Source organism: Bactrocera oleae, chromosome 5 (assembly GCF_042242935.1).
Source record: "Bactrocera oleae isolate idBacOlea1 chromosome 5, idBacOlea1, whole genome shotgun sequence".
NCBI classification, from domain to species: domain Eukaryota; kingdom Metazoa; phylum Arthropoda; class Insecta; order Diptera; family Tephritidae; genus Bactrocera; species Bactrocera oleae.
The window spans coordinates 41,123,306-41,150,308 of record NC_091539.1 but is presented as its reverse complement, the minus strand read 5'-3'; the positions used below and the strand labels follow the sequence as shown (position 1 = coordinate 41,150,308).

Genomic DNA, 27,003 nt, shown 5'->3' with positions numbered 1-27,003 from the left:
ATCATGCTGATCATTGATACACCATATATACTTTATAAGGTTACCGATGTTTTTTTTTGGCTGACAAACATCGTGGCAAACACCTACCTTGTGTAGGGTGTAATAATGGATTTTTTATTTAGCCACCCTAATACTTATGGTATGCAACTGTTTATGATTGAGAAAGTTTTATAAATCTTTTGGATCGGGCTTGCCACCTATTTCAAAAGATTGATTTATTAAAATATATAAATTCAACAGATTAATATAATACGAATATGAAGCTTGCATAAAACTAACTGTCGACGATAATTTTAGTAGAGTGGCAATTGTTTATAAATTCAAATTAAAATGCCGCTAAAACGGTTTAGAAGTATTTTTGTCGCGAATAGTTTTGAAAAGGGTTACCAAATAATTTTAAATTAGGTGAACGATTTATTACTACAAAGTAAAAAGATTAAAACTTGACTTTTCTTTTTTGAAAAGGGTTGCTACCAATTTCCTTTTTTCTTATTTCTAAAATTTTGAAAATAAATTAAATCTTACGATATGTTCATGAAACCAAACATGTTTCGAGGAGATGTTCGCCAAAGTCTTTTGGATAAAATTGGCACCTGTTTGAAAAAATTGATTTCTTCAAGAATTTAATAATATAATATTTAATTTAGTACCGCCCTAATATATACATACAAGTATGTGTATACTTACAAATTTGCATAAATGCGTTAGTTTACATACATATTTACATACATATTTACATTTATTATATTTCCACATGTCTTTTTTTTAGCAAAGAAACACAAAAGCAACAACAGCAACGTTATAAAGGTAAGTCACCATCAGCACGATCTTCTTATTATTGTCACATGCCAGCTGCTGCATGCCTCGCCATAGGAAGTAGTTATTGAAAGGCTTTCAATATTATGTTTAGCTTGTGACAAGTTGACGGTGTGCTGATATTGCAGCAACCTCAGAATCCCATGCAGCGTGCCAGGATGCGACGCCACAGTTTGTAGCCACCTTGCCTTTTTATTAAAATTGTCCACATTTCTCAGTGGATATTACATAATGGTGTGGCTCTACGACACCGAGCGAGCAAAGTTCATTTCAAATGTTTATCCAATATCTTGTTTTGATGCATACAGCAGCAGTAGATTTTATATTTGATGTGGTAATAATGCGATGAGTATTAGGAATTTTGAATTTTTTTTGCTCAGAAATGGCTTCTCCACTAGTAGATGCTCTTTACTAGCCATTTTGTGAAAGCTTACACAAATAAATATGTAAATACATGCAACTGACAGGTGAATTTCCACTACAGACTAGACTCGTGCTGTGCAAATCTGCTCTTCGAAATGTTATAAAATATTTTTATTAAAATTATGTCAGTTTTCTGGGTGTGTGCCTATAAGCATAGCATAATGCGTGCCTGGAATAGGCATACATACAGACATAATACATGTTATCACATAAAATAGTGAAGTGTTTAAGCAAACTAAATTTGAAAATTCTTTCAAACTGTTGCTTCATTTTACAGTAAACTGCTTGCTCGGTTTCATTTAGCAAAGCAGAGGTGTATTAAATGTGTCACAATGCTTTGAACAAAATAAATAATTAATATCAGCTGATCGATTAAACAAATATTGTAAGGTTTAAGCTAAATATTGTGCAATAAAAGTTCATTTAAGTGGTTGAGAATCTCCAAAAAAACGGTTTATATGTTTGCCCTTAAACTATGCTTTATAGCCATACAATAAATTTTAAGTTGTCTCAAGCGTATATATTATATTAAGCGCACCTCCGGCTCAGCTATAGGTATATGTGAAACCTTGAACGCGATTTTTTCAAAACCACTTTAGAATTAAATTTTATAATTTAAGGTTCAAACTTGATAACTGTTTCATAAGTTCTTTGAATAAATTATTTTAACACGAAAAAAAATTTATTTTTTTTTTAAAGTTTTTAAAAGTTTATTTTTAATAATACTCTTGTTGATTATGCTTGTTAAAAACTAGAAATATTTATTATTATATTATTTATAATATTTAGATTTATATGCAATATATCGTTAATTATTTACAATAATATATAATTCTCTAATAGATATTTTTACAAAAGAAGATATAAAAGTATAGAAAAACACCACAAACAGCTTTCGCTTCATTTAAATCATGTCGCCCATCGGTTTCATTATAAGCTCGTAGATTTGTACATTTGGTGGCTGCGAGAGCACATACATTACGGCGCCAGAAACGTTTTCTGGAGTAAGAACTTTACCATCGACAATCTTTTTCTGGGATTCTGTTATTAGTTCTGTATCAACCAGACCAGGGCTAATGCTCTGAAATTAAAATAAATATGTAAAAAAAATTAAAATAACCGTTAATATTATATTGAAGTGTGCAACATATATAAGTAAAACTTAGAATATTGGCATATACATATAGGGTTAAGTCAATAATTGAATTACCCAATTGCGCAACTTAGCATTAAATAGCATTTCGGGGGTCTTAACAAATGCTTTTACTTGGACTTGCCTTTGTCGGTCAGTTTTTAAGAGTTAAATGTCATGCACTCACCTCAGTCATCGTCTTACGTTTTGCCGATTCTTCCCTACTTAACCCACTGCTGTAACACCAGAGCTAAGTTCAATGTGTTAGTAGTGTTGTACAGTATATTTCTCACAAAAACTTAAGACGACATTGAAAGGTCTCATATTATTTAGGCACCGATAGCATCACACACTGACAACAAATAATCTGAATGATATTTATTATATTTCTGAAGTCTAAATCACGTAAAGAGGTGACCTTTACATGAAAAGGCAACCTTTGCGTGGTTTAACACATTTGCTAAAGCAGAGAATGTTAATGATAAGTATATGATAATATTTATTAACATTCTCTGGTCATAGTGCTAAACAGTTCGTCGCCGATTGTCACTCAGTTATCTACAATATAAGAAAGCTTATGAACTCTGAATATCGAAAAAGGTATATTTTGTTTCTCTATTACAGGTTAGTTTATGTTAAATTGGATATTGAGAATGTTTGTGATACCAAAACACATTTCGACTAACGGATATTCTATCAAAAATCTATAGAGATATTTAAATTCGGTTTCAGCCGATTCGCATGAATGATTTAAAATTTAAGATTATCATACTCGATTCAATTAATAATATTATAATTTTAATTACACTTTGACTAGTCTTAACAGTTTGTGTATTGCTGCTCCGCTATCGAAAAATATATATATGGATGTGTAATCGTCTAAAAGCCTTAAACTAGACTTATTGGACAAATCCCAATATTAGACTCTCCACCTTAGCTGTCGTTTTAAACATTTTGCGAAAAAGCTCAATACTGTACGCTATCCTCATTTCTTCCGTAGATATAAGGGCGCAGAAAAAATGAAAGGATCTCAGAGTGTCCAAGTAATAAACTTTTTCGAATTTAATAGCAACCTTGGGTTATATCTACGGGTAAAACAACGTTGCTTGCCAATTTTTGTGTTAATGCCTTTGCTAAATTTCTCACTGAAATTCGTAGTTATAGAGCTGATTTCAGAGCCATCACTAGTTTGAAGTCTGTATGCATAAGGATTCCCCACTTAGCGCTAGCCTATTTCACGGAAAACTGCTCTGAACAACTTTACAAAGAAAGACTAAACCTTTAAGCTCACATTGGACATTTCAATATCAACTCCCCTTATATGAGAAAGTTAAGTGCCTTCACTTTTCCGCTAAATTGCTGCACTTTACACTTGATTCCATTTAATTTTCACTTTTACTATACCAAAATAAAGGCACTCCAAATTGAAATTTAAATCCGACATTTTTCACAGGCCCTCCCAGCAAACCGTACTCACCGTCACCTTCACACGTGTGCCCAACTCTTTGAACTCCTGCCGATAAATCTCGTTAATCGCTGTCAGCGCGAACTTGGTGGCCGGGTAAATGTTCAAAGTCGGCATGTGGCCCGGTATCACCGGCACCTTGTGTCCACAAATGCTATTTATCAATATCACATGACCGTCGATACGATGCGCCCGCATAGCGGCAAACACATGGCGTGTACAATTGACCACGCCCATAACATTCGTTTGCAACACCTCCTGCACCTCGCACTCGGCCATCGTGGCCAATTGGCCGGAACGCAAGCAACCGGCATTGTTGACCAACACATAGACTGGTCCGTAGTCGCGTATGATGCGCGTGAATGTCTCCGCCACATCCTGTGCATCGGCAATGTTGCATTTAATGGCGTGAAGGCGTGCACGCTGCTCGGCGGTAGGCAACTCTTGACGCAACGCTTCGATGCGTTCGAAACGTCGCGCCAAACCGATAACAATTAAACCGGCTGCAATTAGATCGCGCACAATGGCGGCACCAATGCCCGAACTGGCGCCGGTCACCACCGCCAATTTCGCTTTTAATTGCTCCATTAGTGTTTCACTGTGACGACTGAAAAGTAAGCATGCAATTCGTTTACACTGCACAAAGGTACCACCAACTCGGCGAATTGCCGTTGCTTTACTGGAATATAAAATTTCCAGTGCACTACTTTTTAAATGCAAAATGAAAATTTGCTTGCCGCAGAAGGGGACGCCGGTGAGGCAAGCAAATAAGTAAAAATGTGAAACTTGTCATTTGCTCGTCACCACGAAAGCCGCAAAACAGCTTTCGATGCTGTAAGACTCTTATGCACTTAATCTGCCGCTATCAATTTTCACAGTTATGTATATCAATGTCTATATGTATGCCCGCATCGCTGGTAGGCAAATGTGCCAAGAGTGAAATCGCTCAGGCGAAGTAAAAAGGCAACAGAAGTAAGGAAGAACTAAGCTGCAGTTAGAACAAATAATTTTCAACACTTTTGTAACATGCTAACCGTTTATATATAGACCGATTTCAACTAATTTAGGATCCATATCATTTTATGTTTAGCGAAGCTGAGACGGTAAATTTTCTTTCGTAGTCTTCATGAACAACCGATATGTGCTTTACGAAATCGATTAAAGCAAATTATTGTAGAGCTCTCAGTACCAAATTTTACCTTTCTGGTCTTATTATTGAAAAAGTTTTCGCATTTATAAAAATTTTGACTAATACCTTTATATTGGAGTTATTACTGAATAATTTGTACTGTTTTTATATTGTCGTGTAATCTATTACAAATCAGTGTTTTCACTGAGCAAAGGTATTCGATATATACTTACTGATTACTGATCCATAACAGTTAAAAGAACTAACCGCATTCCCTACATTCGCCCCATACGTAGATGAGAACCTGATAAGATAAAGTATACATATCTACAGGACTTATTACTCCTTCCTGTATTGTTTGTTAATTTTTCACGTTTATTGTCGGTAGCATTTCTCATTAATGGTTTATTCTTTTTAAAAAGCTCATAATAAACACTTCCTATGAAATACAAAGCATTACCTTGGAGTCATAGATATTTGGTTTTGCCATTGATTTGATTGGTAGGGCAAGTTTCACATATGATTTCTTGCGTTAAGGGTTGTAAAAACGTCCACTTTTCATCACGAGCCACGATCCGATGAAAAAGCTCTTTCTTTTGTAGCGTTCAAGCAGCATCTCTGACATGCAAAATCGTCTTTCAACGTCTCTTGCCTTCAATACATATGGCACCCCTTTACCTTTCTTTTGAACATATTCGGCTACTTTTAAACGCTTTGAAATGACTGGTTGAGTGATTTCCAAAGATCGTGCGAGCTTTTCTTGTGTTGAGCAACAATCTTCATCGAGTAATCCTTCCAGTTTCTCATCTTCAAACTTGGAAGTTTTATCTCCATATATAATTAGTGTGAGTTTGGCAGATGTTTTTTAGACATTAAAGATTTATCTGGCGATTTTTAACATGGAAAAAGTTGAACAATGTGTTTGCTTGAAATTTGTGTTTATAATGAAGTTACGGCTACGGTATCATTGAAAATGTTGCAGAAGCTTTTTGGGGCGCCTACTACTTTATTACAAATACAAGTATTTGAGTGGCACAAAACATTCAATGCAGATCGTGAAGTTATCGAAAACTTGCCGCATGAAAACGACACGCATGTCCATCCACCTCTGTTAATGACGATAACTTCGAAAAAGTTAAAGCAACAGCTGAAAACCGTCGTATTGGCATCAGATAGATAGCAGAGGATCTCAACAATTTTACGGATTGACTTAACACATTGTGGTTAATGTTTTGGGTATGTAGTTTGGTAATGCCTAGTACTAAAAAAATTGAATATTCGTGTCTGAGTTGTATTAGAGCTGAGCATTCACAGAGAAAGTGGAAAACGGTTTCCTTGTTCGCTTCTAGTTCGCTACTGTGATAAATATTGTTCTAAGGCATACCCATTTTTAGCGCATGTTCTCCAAAATCCAGTGTTCCATTATAGTAGATTTAAGTCTGTAAATACTTAGTTCCTTAATTCTAGTCTTATCATACTTGCGCCATATCTGCCTCGTTATCTTTCAGTTGTTTATTGATTTCCATCTGCTCTGAGCTGATTTTTGATCGTTCCCAGCAGAATTGGTCGAAAGAGACTCCTAGCTTTTCGTTGCCGAAAAAGAGAGATATTTTAGATGGCGTGTAGAGGAAAGCTTAGGGGAAGCAGTGATTCTCTTTATTGAAGATACTATGAAAATGGAACTTATTAAGACTCCTTCCATATGTTTATAGTATAACTATAAAAACTAGCGCAAGACAATATTTTAGATTTTTTTTTTTTGTAATTTCGCAATATTTATTTCATCAATTAACTATTAAATTCATAATATGTATATATGCTTTTACAGTAATATTTATAAGTATGTATGTATATATATATGTATATATATATATAGATACTATGTATAACACATGTATTTTTTTTTACTTTTTACTTAGTTTATTCTCATATAATCAATACCCACTCGCCGGAATATACTCCACTTCACTAAAATGCTCAACCGAAACGATTACCAATATTAAAGGAATCTCTAATGCTTAGTTTTAGTCGAAAATTTTGTCTCAAATGGTTTTAGGTAGTTTCTTTAGTTATTTTTTTCTAATCAAGGGATTTTATTTTTTTTTTTTGCAGTGCATACTATGCGTTTGGATTACTTAGTCCTTTTACACAATATTCTTGATTTTGTGATTTTATTTCATTTTTAGACAGCAGTTGTACATTTTAAAAAGTTTAGCATATTTCTTCACTCTCTACACTTGCGCGTTATCACTTAAACTCGTATATTTTGTATATAGGTTTGTATAATTTTATTTATTTATTTTTTAACTTTACTCTATAAGGAAATACATTTCACTTAAATTATCTGTTGATTCTGTATTTAGGTGTATACATCGATTCAATGGGCGCTTGTAGTCGATTTAAACGAACATAATTATTTTTAGTAAAATTTATTATTATTTACATACAAAAGTAGGTATTGGAACTAAGGGTTTGATTCAAAATTTTCTTCTAGTTCACTTCACAAATACATCACTGCAGTGTAGAGAAACCGAATGGATTATCCTGTGTAGGTTTATCGACAAAATGTTTTTAATATCTCATATACATAGGAATTTACACTACTATTAATAACATAATAGATATATATAATATAATTGATATATACTTATTTCGTTCTCTCGAGAAGACTATTCTTATGCCGAAAGTTCAGTAATGTCAAGTTATCGATTCAAGTATTTACGCACCAAACTTTAGTTTCTAGACTACATCTTTCTCATAAGTCCCAATATTAAAACCTACGAAAATGAGAAAATTAGAAATTAGTTTGAAATATATGTAAATCGAGATGCAGTCTACTTTGGAGGAGAAAACATTTCAATGAACAAAGGATCAAAATGTTTAGTCTAAATTAGTCCTAATTTTTGTTGATGACTGAAACAAGATAGCTCGACTCTGATGAGGCAATCTTGAAAGTAGTTAAAGCCTCAGTATGCTAATTTATGTGTTTTGAGAGAGATTGACTTTGTCTGTTTGAAAAATCACTAACAACTACCTTTTCATGTAACAATAGTAAATTTGACTTAAAAAACAAAACAAATAATCGACTACAGGCCAAGAATAGTCGATACAGGAGACTTCCTCCCCAAAAGTCCAAAAAGTGGCTTAACCAATTGCATTAGGCGGGAAGTACTATAAGCTTGCTCCATGGTTCTGGACTAAACTTGGGAAAACTCTAATCATACTTATATGAATAATCTTTCTAGAATCGTAATACATTTTATTACTAGAAATACTACTACGAGAACTATAACCGCTTTTCGGCAAGGTATCATAGATATCACTACTACTCCTAGATTTCCATGGTAGGCTGGATTAGATGCGATACGAGGTGTGTCAATTTACAATATATACCTTGAATGTACTGATATCCCCACACAGTTTGAGGAATAAAAGATAAAAAGGACCTTAAACCTTAGTTCAAGATTACCATATGTAGGTCTTAGTTAAAAACACTATTGGGATTAAGCTTTTTCGTAGCAGCTACCGAACTGCATCCGCTAAGTTTAGGGCCTGTAGCAGAAGACGGTAGAAGTCCCCACGCTATTACTGGTGTCGGTGTGAGCGGAGTCGGTGTCAGAAAATTATGTCAAATAACATTTCTGAGTTTCTCCGCACCGCAGTGATGTGTGAGGTTATGTAGCAAAAATGTACGTTCTGAAGTCTGGGTACACATACAAGTGACATTTACTTCCAAAAATTCACATTATCAGCTCAGTATTTTTGTTATACATTTAAATGTTTGACTATGTTCAACTTTTATGTATTTTAATTTCATATTGTTGGAACTTAGGATCCATTAACGTTGCAATTAAATTCGTTTTACAATAATAACATTCAGATTATTTTTTGTATAATATATTTATTTTAAGTCTTAACTTTTTCTTGCACATTTGGAAAGAAAGAAACATTAATCGCTCTTTTTAATTTTGTTAAATGTAATTTAATGCCAACATCGTACAATCAGAGTTGCTTTTTGCACTTTTTTTAAATTTTATTTTAAGTTTTTATGGTTTTTGGTTTAAGCTACTGTAATGCTTAGCATAATGTATTTTGTATTTATAGTTTTCTTTTTCAACAATTTACAGTTTTGTAATAAACTAATTCAGCTTTATTTGGTTTGAATTCATATAACACTATGCTATAAAGTTAAGGTCTTAGTTTTGGAGGATGTATCAAACAGATCTCAAATGAAAGCGTCAGCACCATCAGCACCAAAAATTGGCAACTCACGCCATGTAAGGTCACAAATTATTTACAGTGGTCAAAATTTTTATTGAATAATATGAAAAAACACATATAAAAGAGAGATGTACTAGAATTATTCGATATATTCCTTTGGAGAAAATCTTAACCCTCTAACGAACAGCACGGGTCCTTTTTACCTTTTTTCGGTTTTTATTTCAGTGCTAAACTTAGTCGATATATTCTTTTCTAGCAAATCTCAACCCTAACGAAGAGCAGTGGTCCTTTTGACCTTTTTACGGTTTTAATTTTACTGCTAAAATTCCACTAGGTTTGTTTTTTTAAAAGTTTAAGTCTCTACTGAACAACGCGACGAATTTTGGATGTTTTTTCCGGAAATACATCTTGAAGATTATTTTCGGAGAAAAGTTAAAATCATCCAATAAAATATTTTTAAGTAACTAGCTGACTATGTATCAATGAATGCAAGCACTCTCCAAGCGCTAAAATTGTCATAGCGGTTCAAATTAGATAGAAACTTTTAGTTAATACTTATTTTCGGTGAAAAATTCTTAGAATATTTTAAAGAATACTTATCGCTAAGAATTAATTTTAGTGCTTTATTCGAACGGGTGCCTTTAGCGGGTTAATATGTTAGGCTAGAAATAGTCTCTGGAAAATATTTGTGTGCTTTGAAGAAATTAATGAAAATGTTTTCAGTGCTATACATGATTTCTCACTTATTCAGCAAGAGGTTTGATCAAAAAGTTTCAAACGTGGACCCACTGTAAAAAACATTGTCTCATGGTAGAGTTAAATCGCTTCCAAGCTTTTTTTTTAGTGGCATCGGCTGCTACCTTTTCCTTCCTAAATTGTATTCCTTTATAATTTCTTTGTTACACCCCCAAAAGTATATGCTGCACAGTGTTGTCTGAGCGTAGAATAATAATTAATTTGTGCCAATTATTTGATCTATTGTTGCCTCCGATTAAAAGCAGCCTATTTATTTGCTTACATACCTATATGTATATATATTTACGTAGGTTTGTGTGTATGCATGAGCTTTGCTTTTAGTTACATTGATTGCTTCTATTTATAAGTATATTTCATACAAATGCTCCTCGGTAAGCTGAGCAGTTGTTCAGTAGTAGTTGATATTTTGGTTTTGTGTTTCAGTTTTCTGTTTTTCATCAAGCGTTTGCGCTCGTAAGCTTCTTATAGCGTATTATTTGCTATGTATATACACACATTGATTTTTTTGGAAACATTTACATACTCATCATTTTTCTTATGCATTTTTCCTGTCATGTGTATGTATGCGTTTATTTTTGTTGCTGTTATTTTTCATATGCACTCATGCTGTAGTCTCAGCTTTTCTTATTTAAAGTTCTATATTCATAAGTTTTACAAGTAGTTATGCAATTAAGTATTTTTCAGCAGCACCACAAAGGATTTCTTTTTTCACTCTAATGAATTTTTTTAATGTCTTTGCTATGCTAATCACACTAATAACCAATATAAGTTATGATATTAAAATTACCTACAGATGTGAAAATTAACAATGATCAACATTTTCCAGATTATTTATAACTATGCATGTATGTATGTAAGTAATAGTAATAGTACATTTGTGTTAATATATATGAATGAGTATATATGGAATTACTACTAAAATATTTACAAAGAAAAATAAGAATATCTTTAGAAAAAGTTTATTAATATATGAGGAATATAACTGGTTAATGCATATAAATATCCATATCGTAGCAAAATAATGCCGAAAAAATGCCTTTATACTTGCTCAGCGGCGTCTTTTCACAGCTTAAAGCAAAATCTTATCTAGAATGGTCAAAAAAGTCGACAAATAATTATTTAGAAATTTCTAAAGATCAACCCTGTTATATTGTATATAATATTGTTCACAGAGATTTTCGAGACGGTTCGGCTTTACGAAGGAAAGAATTTTGTTTACAGAGTCCGAAGTTTCCCATAGTTTGTTTTGTTTTTACGAAGAAAAAAGTATCAAACTAAAATCTCTGGCGACCGCAAACCGTGTAAAATAAATTATATATTAGAATTCAATCAATATTTTTTCCATCGCACTTTCTTAATTTTTTATTTGTATCATTAACCCAACCGGTTAACGGATTTTTGTGATATTAGAAACATTTATCTTCGATCCTTTCTTGAAAACAAGAAAGATAAATGTAGACATTTAGAAATTGACAGCGCACATACAAATTGTGGATATTTTTTTACTGTAAGCTGATATAAATGTCTTCATGAAAACCAATAATTTCAAAATCAAAGGTATGTTTTGAAAGTAGAATCAAGAATTTTCAGTTAGCTCATGGTAGCGAGTAAAAACCGCGATTAGAATTAAATGTACAGAAGTTTTCGTTCTGTAGTGATTTCCACGCTTTTATTTGTAAAATAATACCGAAGTTTATTCCAAAAACTGGAGATAAAGCTCTGAAGTCCTAGGCATTAATATAATCGCTTTTAAAGAACATTAAAGGCTACTACATATTAGTATATCGATTTCAATAAGTTAAATGATATATATTTTTTTTTAAATTAGGAAAAGTTTAAATTCATTAAAAAAAATTTCGTTGGTCCACGTAGGGTCCTGACCGTTTCTGTAAAACTTTCCGATCAATTTTTTTTAATATCTTTTTTTTTTTGTTTTTAAGGAAATGTTTAAGTAACATAGCATTTTCAGTACTTAATGTAACCCTACGAAATAGTATTAAATGTTCGAGTTATTCTAAGAACCTCGTTAACGAGATTTTCGAAAATTCTTTTTAACTTTTTTGTTCCAAAATCTCGTATCTAAAATCAAATTATTCCTCAGTAATAAACAAAATAGAATAATTGTATTGAATTAGACAAATTTGGCAGACAATGAATTGCAAATTTCCGAACGCTTTTTCGCCATGTAAAAGCTTCGCTTTAAATACATCAATCATTCAGACCATTCGCTAAGAGGCTTACCAACAATTTTAGATATTATATATGTGTAATAGAATTTAGTATTGCTGACATTTTCTTATTTTAGAATAGAACTCTAATTTTGATCTATTAAAATTTAAATTACTTGTATATTTCGCTGTTATTACTGGAAAGGCGGGCTTTTAGTATGGATAAATATCTACTATTCCAAAAACATTTTTTCTAGCGGCTTTTAGAATGAGAATTGAAAAAATAAATCTTGAAATGATAAAAATCAGTGATCTTATTAAATTTAGTATTATTAACATACAAATAATAATATATATTAATTATATTGCAATGTGTTATAATTAGTATAATTTTTATATATTTTTGAAATTTGTATTTTTGTTTGAATAATTATATTATAATTTCCCGTGCTTAAATAACTTCTAAACTAATATTTTCCCTTTGATTTTAAATAAATAATACTTTGAAGCTTATTTCGCTAATAAAATTAATACATGCTTATACATAATTACAATATTAATTAGTGTAAGTGCTTGGATAACATAAACTTATTACTTTTTTAAGTGAAAAACTATAAATAAATATAATTGAATATGATCAATATACATATATATATTTTGTAGTAATAACTTGTTATAACAATTAAAGCGTAAAAGTTATATAAATATACCTGATATTTGCATAAGTCATAATTAAGTAAGTACTTACATACATAATGCAATAAAAGAGTTTATATGTATCTATGCATGTGTGTATGTGTATAGATGCTTCGCTGAAACGATCAACGCGTGCTCTTCAAATTCTTATTGTCCGCTAATATGTATGTATACACAAGTAAATGTATGTGTGTCTATGCATGAGTACCATATATGCATTTAGTGTATATAATGTATGATTTACATATGTGCTATATACTTTATTATGCTGTGTCCTTTCGAATTATGAGCGAAATAACAGTTTTCTATAATTTAATTTAAATATGTATGTGTTATATAATGTTATCCTTTTGCATATCCTTTAACTACGCGCAATACGAGTATATGCAGCATATAATACTATATTGCTTCGATGTGGTTGGTCTTTAGCGTTGCTGCTAGCATGAAGTTAGAGGCTTTCTTAACTGTATTTTTTGCTAATTTTTTAATATATGCACCGCTTTTGTTTTTGCTATTTGAAGCTATTTTACACATGGCTTGCTTATGTACTTATGATTTTCTATGTTTCTATGTATTTATCCATCATTATAGAAATTCATTACAAATCCTTTCATATATGTTTCTATGTTTGTATGTATATATAAGCCATAATACAAACATAGTAGAAATTCATTCCTTCGTTCTTCTGTTTTTTTCTATGTATTTTCTATGTATTTACCCACCACCATAAAAATACACTACAAATTCATATGCGTTTGTTTTTGACGAAATGGTGCTGTCATTACTAACCTTTTAAAACTCAGCTTGGTTATGTATGTATGTAGGTGTGTTTAAGCGCTTTTTAAGCATTACTTATGCTTTTTTTCCTAACTTCTTTCTACAATAGTACAGTTTTACTTGCTTTGCTATACATCTCTGTGTGTATGTAGGTTTGTATTTTGAATAATTTTGTATTATTTTTAAATTAATGCTTAATTCGAATCGGTATCCGAATCGCTTGGTGGCACTGGTGATGCCACAGGCTTAGGCGTTGGCTCCTCACGTATCGGACGCGTAGCTGCCAAATACGCGTTTGTAGATTCTCCGTGTGTCGTCTCGATGCCAACCCTAAAATATTGAACGAAAATTAAATGAAAATTCACAAGCAAGTTGAATTTTATTTTATTTTATATAGTGTAGTTCTTAATTGTACATATCTGACTGAATTTTCTAATATTTTCTAAACTATCTGATCATATTTCACCCGGACTGGTCCATTCGCATTCGTCCGGATTTAACCGCTTAAAAATATCTAAATCATTTCGTTTAGAAATGAAAATATGGTTCCCTGAATAGCTTTGTACGAGTATCAAAGTGTGACAAGCATTTCAAAACTCACTTATATTCATGGCGTGCCAAATAGCGTACATATTTCTCTGGCGGCTCATCGGAATCCGAATCTTGTACGCTCACCGAACGCACTGTTGTATGCGAGACTTGTGTCGCTGGCATTGTAAACTCAACGAAGGCGTAAGGCGCCAGCTCGCTGGGTATCTGATCGTAAGAAGTTAGCGCCATACGACAAACAAGCTGATGTGTAGTATAAGCACCTGGAGAGGAACAGAAAATCGAAACTTAACTACAATTTTCTCCCGAAAAAGTTAAAACCTTTGACAAACCTTGTCCTTCTTTTGGCAAACGTGGGCAGCGCCAGACGATAGCACGATGATGATGCTCGTATTTCGCCTGTCCAGAAGTGACCTCAATAAGTGACTCTTGCAGCGTATCGACAGCGCCTAGGATGCGCTCAATGCCTTTGATTTTACCGGTTCGTCTGTGAGCGGACTTAACGGAGCCATATCTGAAAGATTGTACCACAATTTTCATGTAATTTTGATTGGTGTTAATTTGTTTATACGTGTTATACTAGTAGTGTGTCTTACCTAAAATGTTTCTCTACGCGGAACAAGTAAATCCAACATTCCGGTATGGGAAACCGCACCGAGACATCTTCGCATGGTATCTGTCCCAATTTGCGCGATGTAAAGCCCGGAACCAGTATATCTGCACGCAACTCCACCTTATTACCAGTTACACACCACGTGGCCTTCAGTTGTAGTGGAAGTTCGCGATTTTTGGGTGGACGCACACGGAAACGTAGTAACTCTATATAATTCGCATCCGGTGGCTGGAACCTACATTTTTCGAAACCATATACATATATATGAAAACTAAACGAGTTTCTTTAATATGAAATCACTCACTTAATTGTACGCGTCTTCTCATACTCCTCCTGATTCACCACACTATGAAACTCTACAGCTTCCAAACGGATCCACTCTTCTGTGGCGACTGGTATGATGTCGTGTCGGCCCACCACTTCTTTGCCTTGACGCCACATATCATTCACACCCAACTCGATCGAGGGCATACCTAAAAATGGAAGCAATTACATTAGTCTAAAATAGCAGTTCCTTTTTTCTCTCTCTAATTTGTAGCTACCCGTTAGAAAAGCTAAAAAGAAAAGACGCACACGCGCTATTTGCTTCAAAATTTTTCCCTCATAATCCTGTTCCACAACGATTTCGTCGACCGCCGTTACTTGTACCTCCTCCATTTTATAAGTGAGCGCACGTTCACGCAACGCGGGCAATCGGAAGAGCGCCTCTTCAATACATATAGAGAACTGCTTCATATCCTCGTAGTTCATTGAGCCAATTTTAAATAGTTGCGACGACTGTGGTGCGTGTTCAACCGGTAAGCCCAGCTTCTTCAAATCACTACCGAACTCTTTCACACCTTCGTAATCACCCGCAATGGCATATTGTGCAAATTTCGTCAGCTTGTTTGTGATTCGTTCGGCTTTGGTTACTTGACCAGGTCGCACACCGGGACGCTCTTTATAGAAGATATACTGTAGCTTTATGGTAAATATTTTGCCAAACTGATCGTATTGTTGTGCTCCAATCTCCGAGACAGAGTATGAGGGCTGCAATGGCAATTCTTGGAATGGTTGTTTGTCTGTGATCTGATTAAGCAATTGCACTACGGGTACATCGTTCTGTATTACTAGGCGTACAAATATTTTCTTCCAGAATCTTTGGCCAGTTATCTTCTTTTTGTTCGGTTGCCGCAATTGCATTTCCCAGCCGGGGCCGACATAGTTCAGTCGCGGAAAATCTTCGAGTGGCTGCGAGACATCTTCATCGAACAGCGGGGTTTGTGGTGTATCCTGTGAGTCTGTGCGTTTTACTTTGTTTTCTTCACTTATCGTTGGTGCCGGGAAACCAGTATCTTCGAAGGGATTGACAACAGGCGATGTGTCGCTGGAAACTTGACCGACAGCGCTACGCGCTGGTGGCGGCGGCGGTGCCAATTGTGGTGCAATTCCCTGTGTGCTTTCACCTTTGGGCCGAATAACGACATTGAATTCCTTGTCTACGGACTCAACCGAATCGGCGCGAACAGGTGCTTTCATTGCGTAGAAGTCATCATCCTCATTCTCAAAACCATCGGTCACGCCAAAAACATTAGTTGCCGCTGCGGGTGAGCCAAATGCACTGTCACCCCAAGCTAAAAAAAAAAATTATTACAAAATTATATTTTACCATGACGCAAATGATAACATACCGTCACCGCCTGAAGGAGTCACAGCACCCGAACCACCAAAGCCATCCAGTATGCTTACATTATCCTTCTTAACAGAATCAAATTTGGCCGAGAAAGCGTCAAATTCATCTGGCTCGCTGGCAAAAATGTTATTAGCAGTGTATGAATTTGCTGTGATAGCCAAAGCTTCTGGTTCAAGATCCGGTGCAAAAATATTAACTGGCACAGCAGATGTTGTCATGGTGTCTGTTGCTGTAGTAAAGATGTTGGTCACAAGTGTAGGGTCAATATCTTCGACTGCAAATATATTCGTCACAGCAGATGGCGGTGGATAAGTCTCTTCTTCTTCGTCGGGACTAGCAAATGGATTTGCAGAGGCAGCGCCACTGGGAACAGCACTAGCCGGTGCGAAATCCAGACCCGTATCCATTTGCTCAAACTCACTATTCTGCTGTTCGCTAGTAGCCTCCAAAGATGACTGCGGCTGAGCCTGCGTGGTTGCTGGTGACTCCGTAGGAGGACTGTGATCAGAATCGATAGATGCAAAGACTGCGGGTTCTGCAGCCGCAGGTACAACCTCTTTTTCATCTTTCTCCACTTCTTCATCCTCTTCGTCGGGACTTGGCTTGGTTTCAATGACCACCGGTGGTGCTGGTTTTACTGGCTCTGGCTCATCTTCATCGTCAGAACGTGGAAGATCTTCTACAGTCGTTATTTCAATGTCCGGAGTTGGCGCACGTGGTTTAGTGTCATCGACTACCAGTTCTTTTCTTTCCACATTATTTATCAACGATATGTTTAGATCTGCTGCCTGTGGTTGAGATGTAATATCGTGTGTGCTGTCATCAGGTCGAGTTAGCATAGAACTGAAAATAGGATCCTCTCCATCTATATTCTGTTCGTCATCTGGCATTTCTGGGGAAGGCTCAAGTACAAGATCATCACTTAAAAGATCTGGTTTGGATACTGGTTGAGCTGGCTTTTCAAATAGACTAAGTATGTCTTCCTTGCTCTTTGGTGGTGGGGGTTTAGGTGGTTTGGATGTACCAAACATATCGAACAGATCTTCACTATCTGCTACCTCAGCAGCGGGCTGAGTAACTGGCTCTGGAGCTGGGGGAGTTGGTCGTGGAGGCGGTTGATTGCGTTGTGCTGGTATACCATTTGGTGGTGACGGCCTTGGTGGTACTGGACGTGGTGGTGGTGGTCGCGGAGGTTGCTGCTTTGCTGGTGCAGGCATAGGTGTTGCACCATGTAAGCTAGGAATGGCTGTTGGCACACCGAAAGGATTATCTGCACTATTGTTAGTACCACTACCGACTAAATCCATATCGAATCCATGCATATTACCAGACGAACCACTATCTGATACGTCTAACAAGTCAGCCAAGCCAGAATCCGGTGTAGGACTGGGTGAATGTAAGTCACGCATTGAAACAGGACTGGGAGAACGAGTAGCAGGTATTCGGCCGAGTAACTCGGAGCTTGTCTCCTCCATTTGGTTAGAAACTGTATTAATGAGTTCTTGCGTTTGTGGTGGCACTGGTCTTGGTGGTGGACCTCGTTTAGAAGTTTCATCATCTTCTTCAACTGTAGACTTAATGCTAAGTGCATCATCTTCCGCCTCAATAGTTGTGCCAAAGAAGCTCATTGCAGGATCAATATCCGATGCAGGTGCTGGAGCGTCATCAGGTTCATCGCCAAATGCAAATGGATTCGATTGTCCTGAGAAAGGATTTTCTGTTTCTACTACACCCTCTTCAGCATCGACTTTTGTGAAGAAAGGGTTCGCTGTGGGGTCGGCGTCAACGCCCTCCAAGTCATCATCCATCAAAAATGGGTTTGCCATTATGGTTTATAGTAGTTTTATAATCAACCGGACTATTAAATTTAACGCTCAATTAATTCACTCTCCAATAACTTAATTTCGGTTGCGCCTGGTGCCAAATTCTCCGCAATTGAAGTATCAAACGGGTCAACTTCTTCGGGAAGTGTAATTTGTTTTACAGGTACCGAAGGTGTTAACACCTTGTCGCCTAGACCGAGTTCTTGTGCGTCTGTCTGTGTATCAAGCACACCAGTCGTGATTTGTGGAACTGTAGGAGGTAGCAATTCACTCTCCAAAAGTTTTAGCTCTGCTCTGCCTGGTTGCAAATTAGAAGCAATAGATGTGTCAAACGGGTCTATATACTCAACAGCGTCGTCTGTTAGATCTTTACTCTCTTGAGACGGCGTCAGTACCTTGGCCTTTATGTCTTCTTTTACTGCTAATAGCTCTTCTGCTGGTACAGGTGTGGGTGGCGCACGTGGATCGAAATCGGGATCGGATAGACTATGTTTTAGTGTGTTTTTTGTTAGTAAATCTTCTTCGAGATGCTTCAGTTCAACCTCACTGGGTTTTGCTTCTGGTACGTATGAGGTGTCGAATGGATCTTCTGCCTCCTTTTCACTAATTGTTTCTTTGGATCCAGTCGGTGCGTAATAAGGTGTCAATGGTTTCTTGTTACCGTGACCGTCATTCGCGGCACCGAGCAAATCTTGTGAAGATACCAAGAAGCCAACACTTTTTGATTGGATATTCAAACTTAGGGAAGACTTGCGTCGTGCAGTATCAAAATCAATAGTCGGATTATTATTTTGAATTTGCACAGGTGGTGCGGCCGGACGAGATGGCGCTACTACAACCCTTGTTGGAGTGGGTGCCGGCTCGTCTGCACGTGGATCAAAGTCTGGATCACTAAGTGAATGCTTAAGATTACTTTCAGGTAGGAGTTCACGCTCCAAGAACTTTAGTTCCGTCGCCTTGGGTTGAACGATTGCACTGACTGCAGAGGTATCGAACGGATCAAAATCAGCAGGGTCTTCCTCAACCTCCTGTGTAGGTGCTATGGGAGCGGGACCAACTTTAGACAAATCAGTAGCGCTGCCACCCAACAAATCACGGGTTGGTTGTGATAATAAGTTTACAGCTGGTGGTGGTGGTTTAACAGGCGGTGCAGATTTTTCTTCGGCACGTGGATCAAAGTCGTCGTCTTCTTCTAGTACGGTAGTCTTTTTGATGACTTGCTCAGCATATGCAGTATTGAATGGATCGTCAGCGGCGTAGTCTTCTTCGTCGTCACTTATGTATATGGCACCTGTAACTAAGTGCGGCCCAGAGGCAGGTCTAGCTGGTGGTGGAGGACGTGCTGGTTTAGCTAGAAATGTAAGTAGAATGTGTTTATGGAAAAATGGAAAATAAATTCTTTTAATTTTGTAAAATACCTTTGTCTTCACTTGTTGCTTCCTCTTCGGGTACTTGTTCAAATTCTGCCCAATCTGCGTCTACAACTTCCGAAAGTACTTCGGCTTGAGGAAGTGGTATCTGAGTTATAACTTTTACTTCTTCTTTTTTAGTTAACGATTCGGCTGCTAATTCAGCAAACTCATCATCATCATCGTCTTTAAGTGCATCGAATTCTGACAAATCCGGTAAACCGGTGTCGTTTTCCGCCTCCTCCTCCTCTTCTTCTTCTGGTTTTTTATGTTGTATCAAATGCAAATGTAATGAAACACTTAAATCTATTGGTGCATCTGACTGTGGTACATCATCCACAAGCTCGTCAAGTAAATTTTTCTGTGGTTCGGCAGCAACTATTTCAACTTCCTGATCGGCAAGATCAATACTCTCGCTCAGCAACAAGTTCTGTATACCTTTTCGTAGCTTACGCTTCGGTTTCGCAAGGGCAAGTGCGTGCTCACGATCGACACGTCCGGAGAGGACTTCAACCGCCGCACCAAGACTGACGAGTTTCTTATTACCTTTAGCCTTATCTGCGCCAACAATAACTTTTTCTGCATATGCTGTATCGAAAGGATCAGGACCGTCGTCAAATTCTAATACCGGCGACTCAGGTACAACAGCTAATTGTACTTCTCCTCTAGTTATCGCTTCTATATAGTCAGTAGCGAAGATGTCATCGACCTCCTCGTCTTGTTCCCCTTCCGATTCGGAGAGTTCAACTACAGCTTCGGCTAATTTGTCACGCTGTGCCTCAAATTCAGCTGCTTTACGACGTTCTTCTTCTAAACGTTCCGCTTCACGACGTGCAGCTTCTTCTTCTTCGAGTCGTTTTTTCTCTGCCGCTGACGGTAAACGTTGATAGAAAGACTCTTTCTTAATACGATCTAACTCGTCTTGAGTTTTATGTAAAATAGAATCGACTCCCGATGTAAGCGCCTTAAACTTGGCCCACTCTTCGTTCTGTTCGGCACTCTTTGTAGCTGCGGCAGGCGCTGCGCCGCCGTTAGCGCTAGTATCCGCGTTAGACTCAGTTGTTTCAGTATGCGCAGGAGCTGTGGTGGAAGTGGATGCTGCAGTTGGTGCTAAACCCTCAACGTCTGATGCTGCGTCCGATTCACCAGCGTCCGATTTAGCAGCTGCTGCCTCCTGCTTAGCTTTTAACTCGCGCTTATATTGTTCGAGCTCCTCTTCGGTGAAGAGTTCTTGGTCCTTTTTCGACTTCTTCTTTTTCTTTTTTAAGCCTTTTGGTAACTTAAGCATTCTCTAATTGCGGAGACATCGATATCGGTCTGTAAAATGAGAAGTATATAAATGTTTAAGAATTGATTTCTCAAACCTTTTTATTTAAACTCATTATTGCGATTATATGTATGGTTATATTCATGACTATAATATACTGATGAGTAAAAAAAAGCACTTGATTTTTATGTAATAAAATTGCAAAGCAGTATGAAATATTTCAAATCCAAAGTCATATAGAACTGCATGTAGAATTGCTAATACCAATAAAAATAGAAACATTTTATGATCCATAAAGTATACAGAGTATCCCTTATCAGGAAAATATTTATGATAAAAAATAACGTAACCTATGTATGTAAAAAAGTTTCCTCTTCTCATTGACAACTCGGTAGTCAACATCGAGTACTCGAAGAGATTTTTTGCATTTAAACCGGGAGAGGCTTAGTACACATAATTATAGGATTGGATAGCTTTAAACAAATACTGGCAACACGGCTAACGATCACAAAGCCGGTGACCGATACATGGATCTTTTTATGACCTACCATTTAAATACGATTTTTTGGAAAATTTGGAATACTTTTATAATGTTGCCTTATAGACCAAAGGCCAATAACGCATATCCCATTACAACTTGAAGAAGGAAATATTGTTTTCGGAATTCAGTTACCTACTCAAAGTCCTAGAAAGTTTCAAAATACCTATATTATACACAATGCAGCTATATTCACTGTAATAGCTTTGAAATTCTAGCAATCAATTTAAAAATCATACAAGAAAAATAAGAAGAGGATCTGCCTAACAGACTATATTTCAATAACCATAATTCCGGTTTTAATATACAATACAACAACTGCTATCTATTTGCCGGTTTCTTAGCTCTCTTCAAGCACATGAAAATGTATATTTATTAAATAATATCCCAAGCACTTTTTTTAAACTGAAGAACATTTGCTCTAAATGAGTTTACATACGTAATAACTTGGTTAAGGTTGATAAAGCAGAGTAATATTTCAGAGTTTATATCTTAAAAGGTCCCGTTTAAACGACTTTGTAATCCCATAAAGTACACTGCAAGTTCTGAAAAAAGTGGACTAGTTGAAATACTATATTTCCTAGGCAATCAGGGAACATATGCCAATTAAGTTACATTGGTATCAGTATAAACACTGTTCCCATCCATCGTTGCCGTATGCAGTTGATACAAACACCGAAAGCACTGCCAGTCTAGAAAAATTCAAAGCCGATATTAGCACCAAATAAATGAAAATTTCTTGATGAAAACATCAGCAACAGAGACTACGCTAAACTAACGTTTCCTTTGGATACAGTTCTTAAAGTATACGAGGTGTGTTCAGAAAATAACGGGAGTTTTAAAATTAAAAATTTCGCAGATTTGGAGAATAATTTGAAGTACGATAAAATTCTTTCATTGCATTCACTGCTTAGTTTGTCTGTACCAGCCGCAAACGTTAGACGTGTTTTCATGAGTTTGACGTTTTTCGTTTATTAAAAATTCACACTTCGCTCATGGTTCGTGAATTCTTGACCCAAAAAAATACAGTAACTTTTTTCTATTTCCAAATATAAAGAGAGCTTTAAAGAGCCGTCGTTTTACAAGCATAGGTGAAAATCACTGAAACAGCTAATGGCTATCCCAAAAATCGGGTTTGAAAAGTGTTTCGACGATTGGAATATCGAATGAAAACTATTTAAAATGCGAAAAGATTAATGTAAACAAAGGAATAAATTTTTTTTTTTTCAAAATAGGAAAGTTGCCGTTATTTTATGAATGTTAATAAAGATATCGAAGTAAAACTCTGCATATATAAGATATGCGGCAATTTTTTTTCAAAAATCGAACCATTCCAGTCCCTACATAACCAGAATATTAATTTTGGATTGTCTCTTTGACTCATTAGGTCAGAGATTTATGTACAAGTCTTTAACATAAATTGAACTGTTAATAGAATGGGGCTCAGTCGACCCATAACTTCGTCTGATGATCCAAAATTTGCCGTGGCTACTCCGTACAATTTTCCTTTCTATTAAAGTTCGGATGTGCACGAATTGATCACTGTATAATGCGTATTGAACTCTATGTTCACATAACTGCTATGTATTAACGTTTACGAATATATGATATGCAGGTAAATTGCTATATATACATGTATGTATGTATTTATGTATGGTATATATGTATGTGTATATATCAAATAAAATCATTCGAAACTATGCTGTAAGCTCAAATCTATGCATTTGTATTGAGAATGTTTGTAAATACATTTACGTGTATGAAAGAAACAAAGAAAACTTAAGTAATCGCAAGCTGACCTTGAACTATTATTGACTTTAGCTCATCTGAAACTGGCTAACTACACAAATTTATATGGCATTGGATAACAGATTTAACGTTTTTACATAAATTATTAATTACAAATGCGCCTATGTACATATGTATATACATGAATATATATGTATATAATAAATATGTTTGTAGAAAAGCTTTGTCAAATTCCCAAGCAATTTTTGGGCATAAATATATATATTCTTATATTTTCATACGCAGAGTAGCAAACACACATAGATTTTTACAAGCATGTACTTAGGTAAATATATTTACATACATACATATGTACATAAGTAAGCACATCAAGGATTAAATTAAAGCCTTCCGCTATTTATATTTTTAGTTTGTTTATACTAGTATACCGTTATAATAACTTTATAACTCACCATTTGCGTTGACCTCACACCCACATGTTCACTTCACTTATTTCTCTTTCAAATAAATTCAATTTTTCGGCTTTTTCAGCTGATTTTTAGTATTTCTTTTTTTTAATTTTTGTTGTTTTTTTTTCAATATACTCTTTTCTTTTTACTGTTTGCCTACAAACACCAACACATATACGCGGCAGTGGTAAAGCTCTATGCTTTCTCCAAATTCTTCCAAAATTCACCACAGTGCACTCTCAGTTAAGTTCACCGCAATCACTGCGTGCCACCAACACCACTAGCATTGCCCAGCAATATTGCAAGGAGAATACAACATATACAGAAAATAAGTATGTATGTAACTAGTTGGGCGAATAAGAAGAAGAAGGTGTTAAAAAAAAGCGACGGACACAAATGAAACTCGTTACTCGGTTGGGTACATGGAAATCTATATTCGGGATATGCTGCAGCCCACGGCTGAGGGGAATAATCGATTTTTACAGTAACACACACACACACACAAGCACACACAAAGACACTGCTACTGCTGCAAAGGGATGTGTAAGGATTTTTCTTGCATTCAATAAAGATTTTCTATTGAATTTTTAACGGGATTAGGAATGGGCAATACAAACGGCAATTTATCAAAAATAAGGTCAAAGAAAATTATTACAGTTATGCTAACGCTATTAGGATATACAAATTATGTGTGGTTGTGAGCATGTAGAAAAAAAAGAATCAAGAAAAAAATTTATTCTTCCACAGAAAAGTTCTTCAAACGTTTCAAAGTTTTCTTGTTCGCTTCAACTTTGAAGGAAATTGTTCAACTTACGTCTCTCTGCGCTTAGTGATAAAGTGAATTGTAATAAAATGTTTTCGGTTGGCTTGCTTTGCTTTTGTTTTCAAATATGAGTGAAATAAAATTGAATTTTACACTTTTTTCACATTGACTTTAAAACACGTCTCGACCGAGCTTATTGCAGTGCACGCAATATTGGAAAATCTTTGACTGAATGACGAGTGAAATCGCAAAATTTCATACGCACGACCGTGTGCTTTTGGCAAGCCAACGAGTCGAGCTTTTTTTGCATGTAACCGTAGAAAGCTTGACCGCTATCGTTAATCCAAAATATATCAAGTGATATATTTTCATAGACACTTTGAAATCGATTTTTAAATGCCTAATATATTATGTCTTTCGACACGCGACTACTTTTGCATGTCCTATATGTACGCCTAAAAGCGTGCTTCTCCGCAGTTTTGCTTTAAAAATGCAAGCTTCGAGTTGGTGGTGAGTTAACAGCGTTTAAATAAAAGTCGCTTTTATGAAAATTGACAGCTGTCATTTGTTGAATTATGTAAATATGATAATGTTGCAGCGCGCAGTCGCATATATTAAGCTGCGGAGCATGGAGTTATGCTCAGTGCATGCTCTCTTCCTGTTTGACATTCGACGAAACAACAAACAAAAACAAATCAGCGTTGGTATTTTGACACTTTGCAAGCTGCACTGTAAATTATCATTGACCAAGTTATAGATTCAAATTTTTGTTTTTTTTTTTTTGTAAAGGAGAAATAATATTTTAATGTTTAGTCAAAGGAATGTACAAATTTTAAAATTATCTTAGCATTTCATTGCATTAAGATCCTATATATAGGTCTATATTTAACCATTTATACTGAGAGCAAAGAAAAAGGAATCGAATTTCTCTCTTTTAGACTTAATTTATTAAGTGTTTAAAATTTTTGTATATAAACATATTCACACCAAATAGCGGTTACTTAGCCGATCTTTGGGATCACCTCACAGTTACTGTTACACCGTTTTCTTCAAAGAAGTATGGCTTGACAATACACCTTGATTTAACTGCACACCACACAGTGACTCGTTCTGGGTGAATTTCCGTCTCGTGGATTGTTTCTGGATTTTACTTACTCCATTCACGGCAATTTTGCTTGTTTACATTTCCATTTAGGTTAAAATAGGCCTCACCAGACATAAACAGGCAATTTATCAAGTTATTGTCTCCCTCGGTCATTTCAATAATTTTTTGGCGAAATTCCAGGCGAATAGGCAAATCTAAAGGATTTAACCGGCTTGTTATTTGAACTTTGTACGAAAACAGGTTTATTCAACACGAACTACCCGTTTTAATTACTGTCTGCTAACTCCAAATTGCGCCGGTAAGTTACGAGTCGGAACTATTTTATTTGCCTGAATTGACGATGCAACTGCCGCGATTGTTTCTTGAATACGAACATTCGGATCTCGATGGTATCAATGGTAACCTTATAATGGTTCATCTAATCAGGGGAGTGCCGCCAAAATCCCGTCTGAATTCCTTTTGGACGGAAATGACGGACTGCAGAGCATGGTACCGCTGCACTATACAAACCCTCTTTTCGATATCCCAAGCATTCATTTTTAAAAAACTTAAATAATAAACTACCAAATAAAACAAAGTTAGTCGATTACCCACAAAGAAAAAAAAAACTATTACGGCTTGTTTTCGTAGCTCGATTAGTGAGCCACTCTGCACAATACACCGTCAACAGAAAGAGGGCCTAACAGCTTTATGTGCAATATTTAGAGCCTAGGAATAAGTTTGAATCGATTTCAAACTAATTTTTGATAAAAGTTGCTATATATAAGCAATATTAATGTTGATAAATTTCGATAACAGAGTCTGAAAGAGGTAACGCTTTAAAATACCGTTGGAAATGAAGTTGTGTTAAAAATTTTTGAACTTTTTGAAGCTGATAATTTCCAAATGAGGTCCAATCAGTTTATTCCATATAAATGGTTTTCACATAACTTTTTGAAATACACTTGTTTAATCGAAGGAATAAATTTTTAATAGTAATTTTTATTAGATAAGTCTGTCTGTCTTTTTTTTTACAAAAGAAACTACTTTTTTTTTAATTTTGTCCAGCCCTTCGATCAATACCTGTATTTATTTATTGTAATAACAATTTGTTTTTTGTTTTAAGATTTGTGAGTATATTAAGCAGAAAGAGATCCTCCTCACCGCCAGAGACCATTTTTCGGAGGTCCTCCTGGAGTTCATTATTTTTATTTGATTTTTAAATAAAATGTCTCTTTAAAAAAAATTTCCGACTATTCGAAAACGTTGTCATAAGTTGAAAAAAGATATGTGAAAAGCTATTACTAATTATGACGAACATGTTAACTATGATTAACCAACATTTTCGATTCATATAAGCCACCAGAATTATTAATTATGAATACTTTAAACGAACTACATGAAAAATAGTGAGACTCCCGTCTCTTAAAATACCTTGTATATACTTATTTGATAATGCCAAACTTACGTGTCAATGACAATATGTTTTAAACCTGTCATTTCC

The 27,003-nt window shown here is 35.5% G+C and overlaps 3 protein-coding genes across 4 annotated transcripts; all 3 read right to left on the bottom strand.

The window, feature by feature from the left end:
- Positions 1-1,974: 1,974 nt before the first annotated feature.
- LOC106618855 (farnesol dehydrogenase) lies at positions 1,975-4,532 on the bottom strand. Its single transcript, XM_014236750.3, has 2 exons — positions 3,849-4,532; positions 1,975-2,320 (listed from the first exon to the last, which is right to left on the bottom strand). Exons 1-2 carry the CDS (start codon positions 4,422-4,424, stop codon positions 2,144-2,146), a joined length of 753 nt encoding a protein of 250 aa, XP_014092225.2. The 5' UTR covers positions 4,425-4,532; the 3' UTR covers positions 1,975-2,143.
- Positions 4,533-7,056: 2,524 nt separating this feature from the next.
- On the bottom strand, positions 7,057-18,243 carry stnB (stoned B). Its single transcript, XM_014236759.3, has 7 exons — positions 16,416-18,243; positions 15,288-16,358; positions 15,050-15,218; positions 14,729-14,980; positions 14,465-14,646; positions 14,185-14,395; positions 7,057-13,913 (listed from the first exon to the last, which is right to left on the bottom strand). The coding sequence occupies exons 1-7, from the start codon at positions 18,241-18,243 to the stop codon at positions 13,778-13,780; spliced, it is 3,849 nt and encodes a 1,282-aa protein (XP_014092234.2). The 3' UTR covers positions 7,057-13,777.
- A 41-nt stretch (positions 18,244-18,284) lies between these two features.
- Positions 18,285-24,671, bottom strand: stnA (stoned A). Of its 2 annotated transcripts, XM_036366190.2 has the most exons (4): positions 24,467-24,671; positions 23,656-23,932; positions 19,659-20,966; positions 18,285-19,591 (listed from the first exon to the last, which is right to left on the bottom strand). In XM_036366190.2, exons 3-4 carry the CDS (start codon positions 20,935-20,937, stop codon positions 18,285-18,287), a joined length of 2,586 nt encoding a protein of 861 aa, XP_036222083.1. In that variant the 5' UTR covers positions 20,938-20,966; positions 23,656-23,932; positions 24,467-24,671. The 2 variants fall into 2 exon arrangements, with proteins under 2 accessions (XP_036222083.1, XP_069965496.1); XM_070109395.1 differs by lacking the exon at positions 23,656-23,932.
- Between the last annotated feature and the right edge of the window lie 2,332 nt (positions 24,672-27,003).

What these genes read in the sequence shown, in the direction of transcription:
- LOC106618855 (XM_014236750.3), bottom strand. Translation starts at nt 4,424, where the DNA reads ATGGAGCAATTAAAAGCGAAATTGGCGGTGGTGACCGGCGCCAGTTCG. An exon ending in GCACACGTGTGAAGGTGACG is followed by an intron (nt 2,321 to 3,848) that starts GTGAGTACGGTT and finishes TTTTAATTTCAG; the next exon opens with AGCATTAGCCCTGGTCTGGT.
- stnB (XM_014236759.3), bottom strand. Translation starts at nt 18,243, where the DNA reads ATGGCAAACCCATTTTTGATGGATGATGACTTGGAGGGCGTTGACGCC. An exon ending in GAGAAGACGCGTACAATTAA is followed by an intron (nt 14,981 to 15,049) that starts GTGAGTGATTTC and finishes CGAAAAATGTAG; the next exon opens with GTTCCAGCCACCGGATGCGA. An exon ending in CGCGTAGAGAAACATTTTAG is followed by an intron (nt 14,647 to 14,728) that starts GTAAGACACACT and finishes ACAATCTTTCAG; the next exon opens with ATATGGCTCCGTTAAGTCCG.
- stnA (XM_036366190.2), bottom strand. Translation starts at nt 20,937, where the DNA reads ATGCTTAAGTTACCAAAAGGCTTAAAAAAGAAAAAGAAGAAGTCGAAA. An exon ending in AGCAACAAGTGAAGACAAAG is followed by an intron (nt 19,592 to 19,658) that starts GTATTTTACAAA and finishes TTACATTTCTAG; the next exon opens with CTAAACCAGCACGTCCTCCA.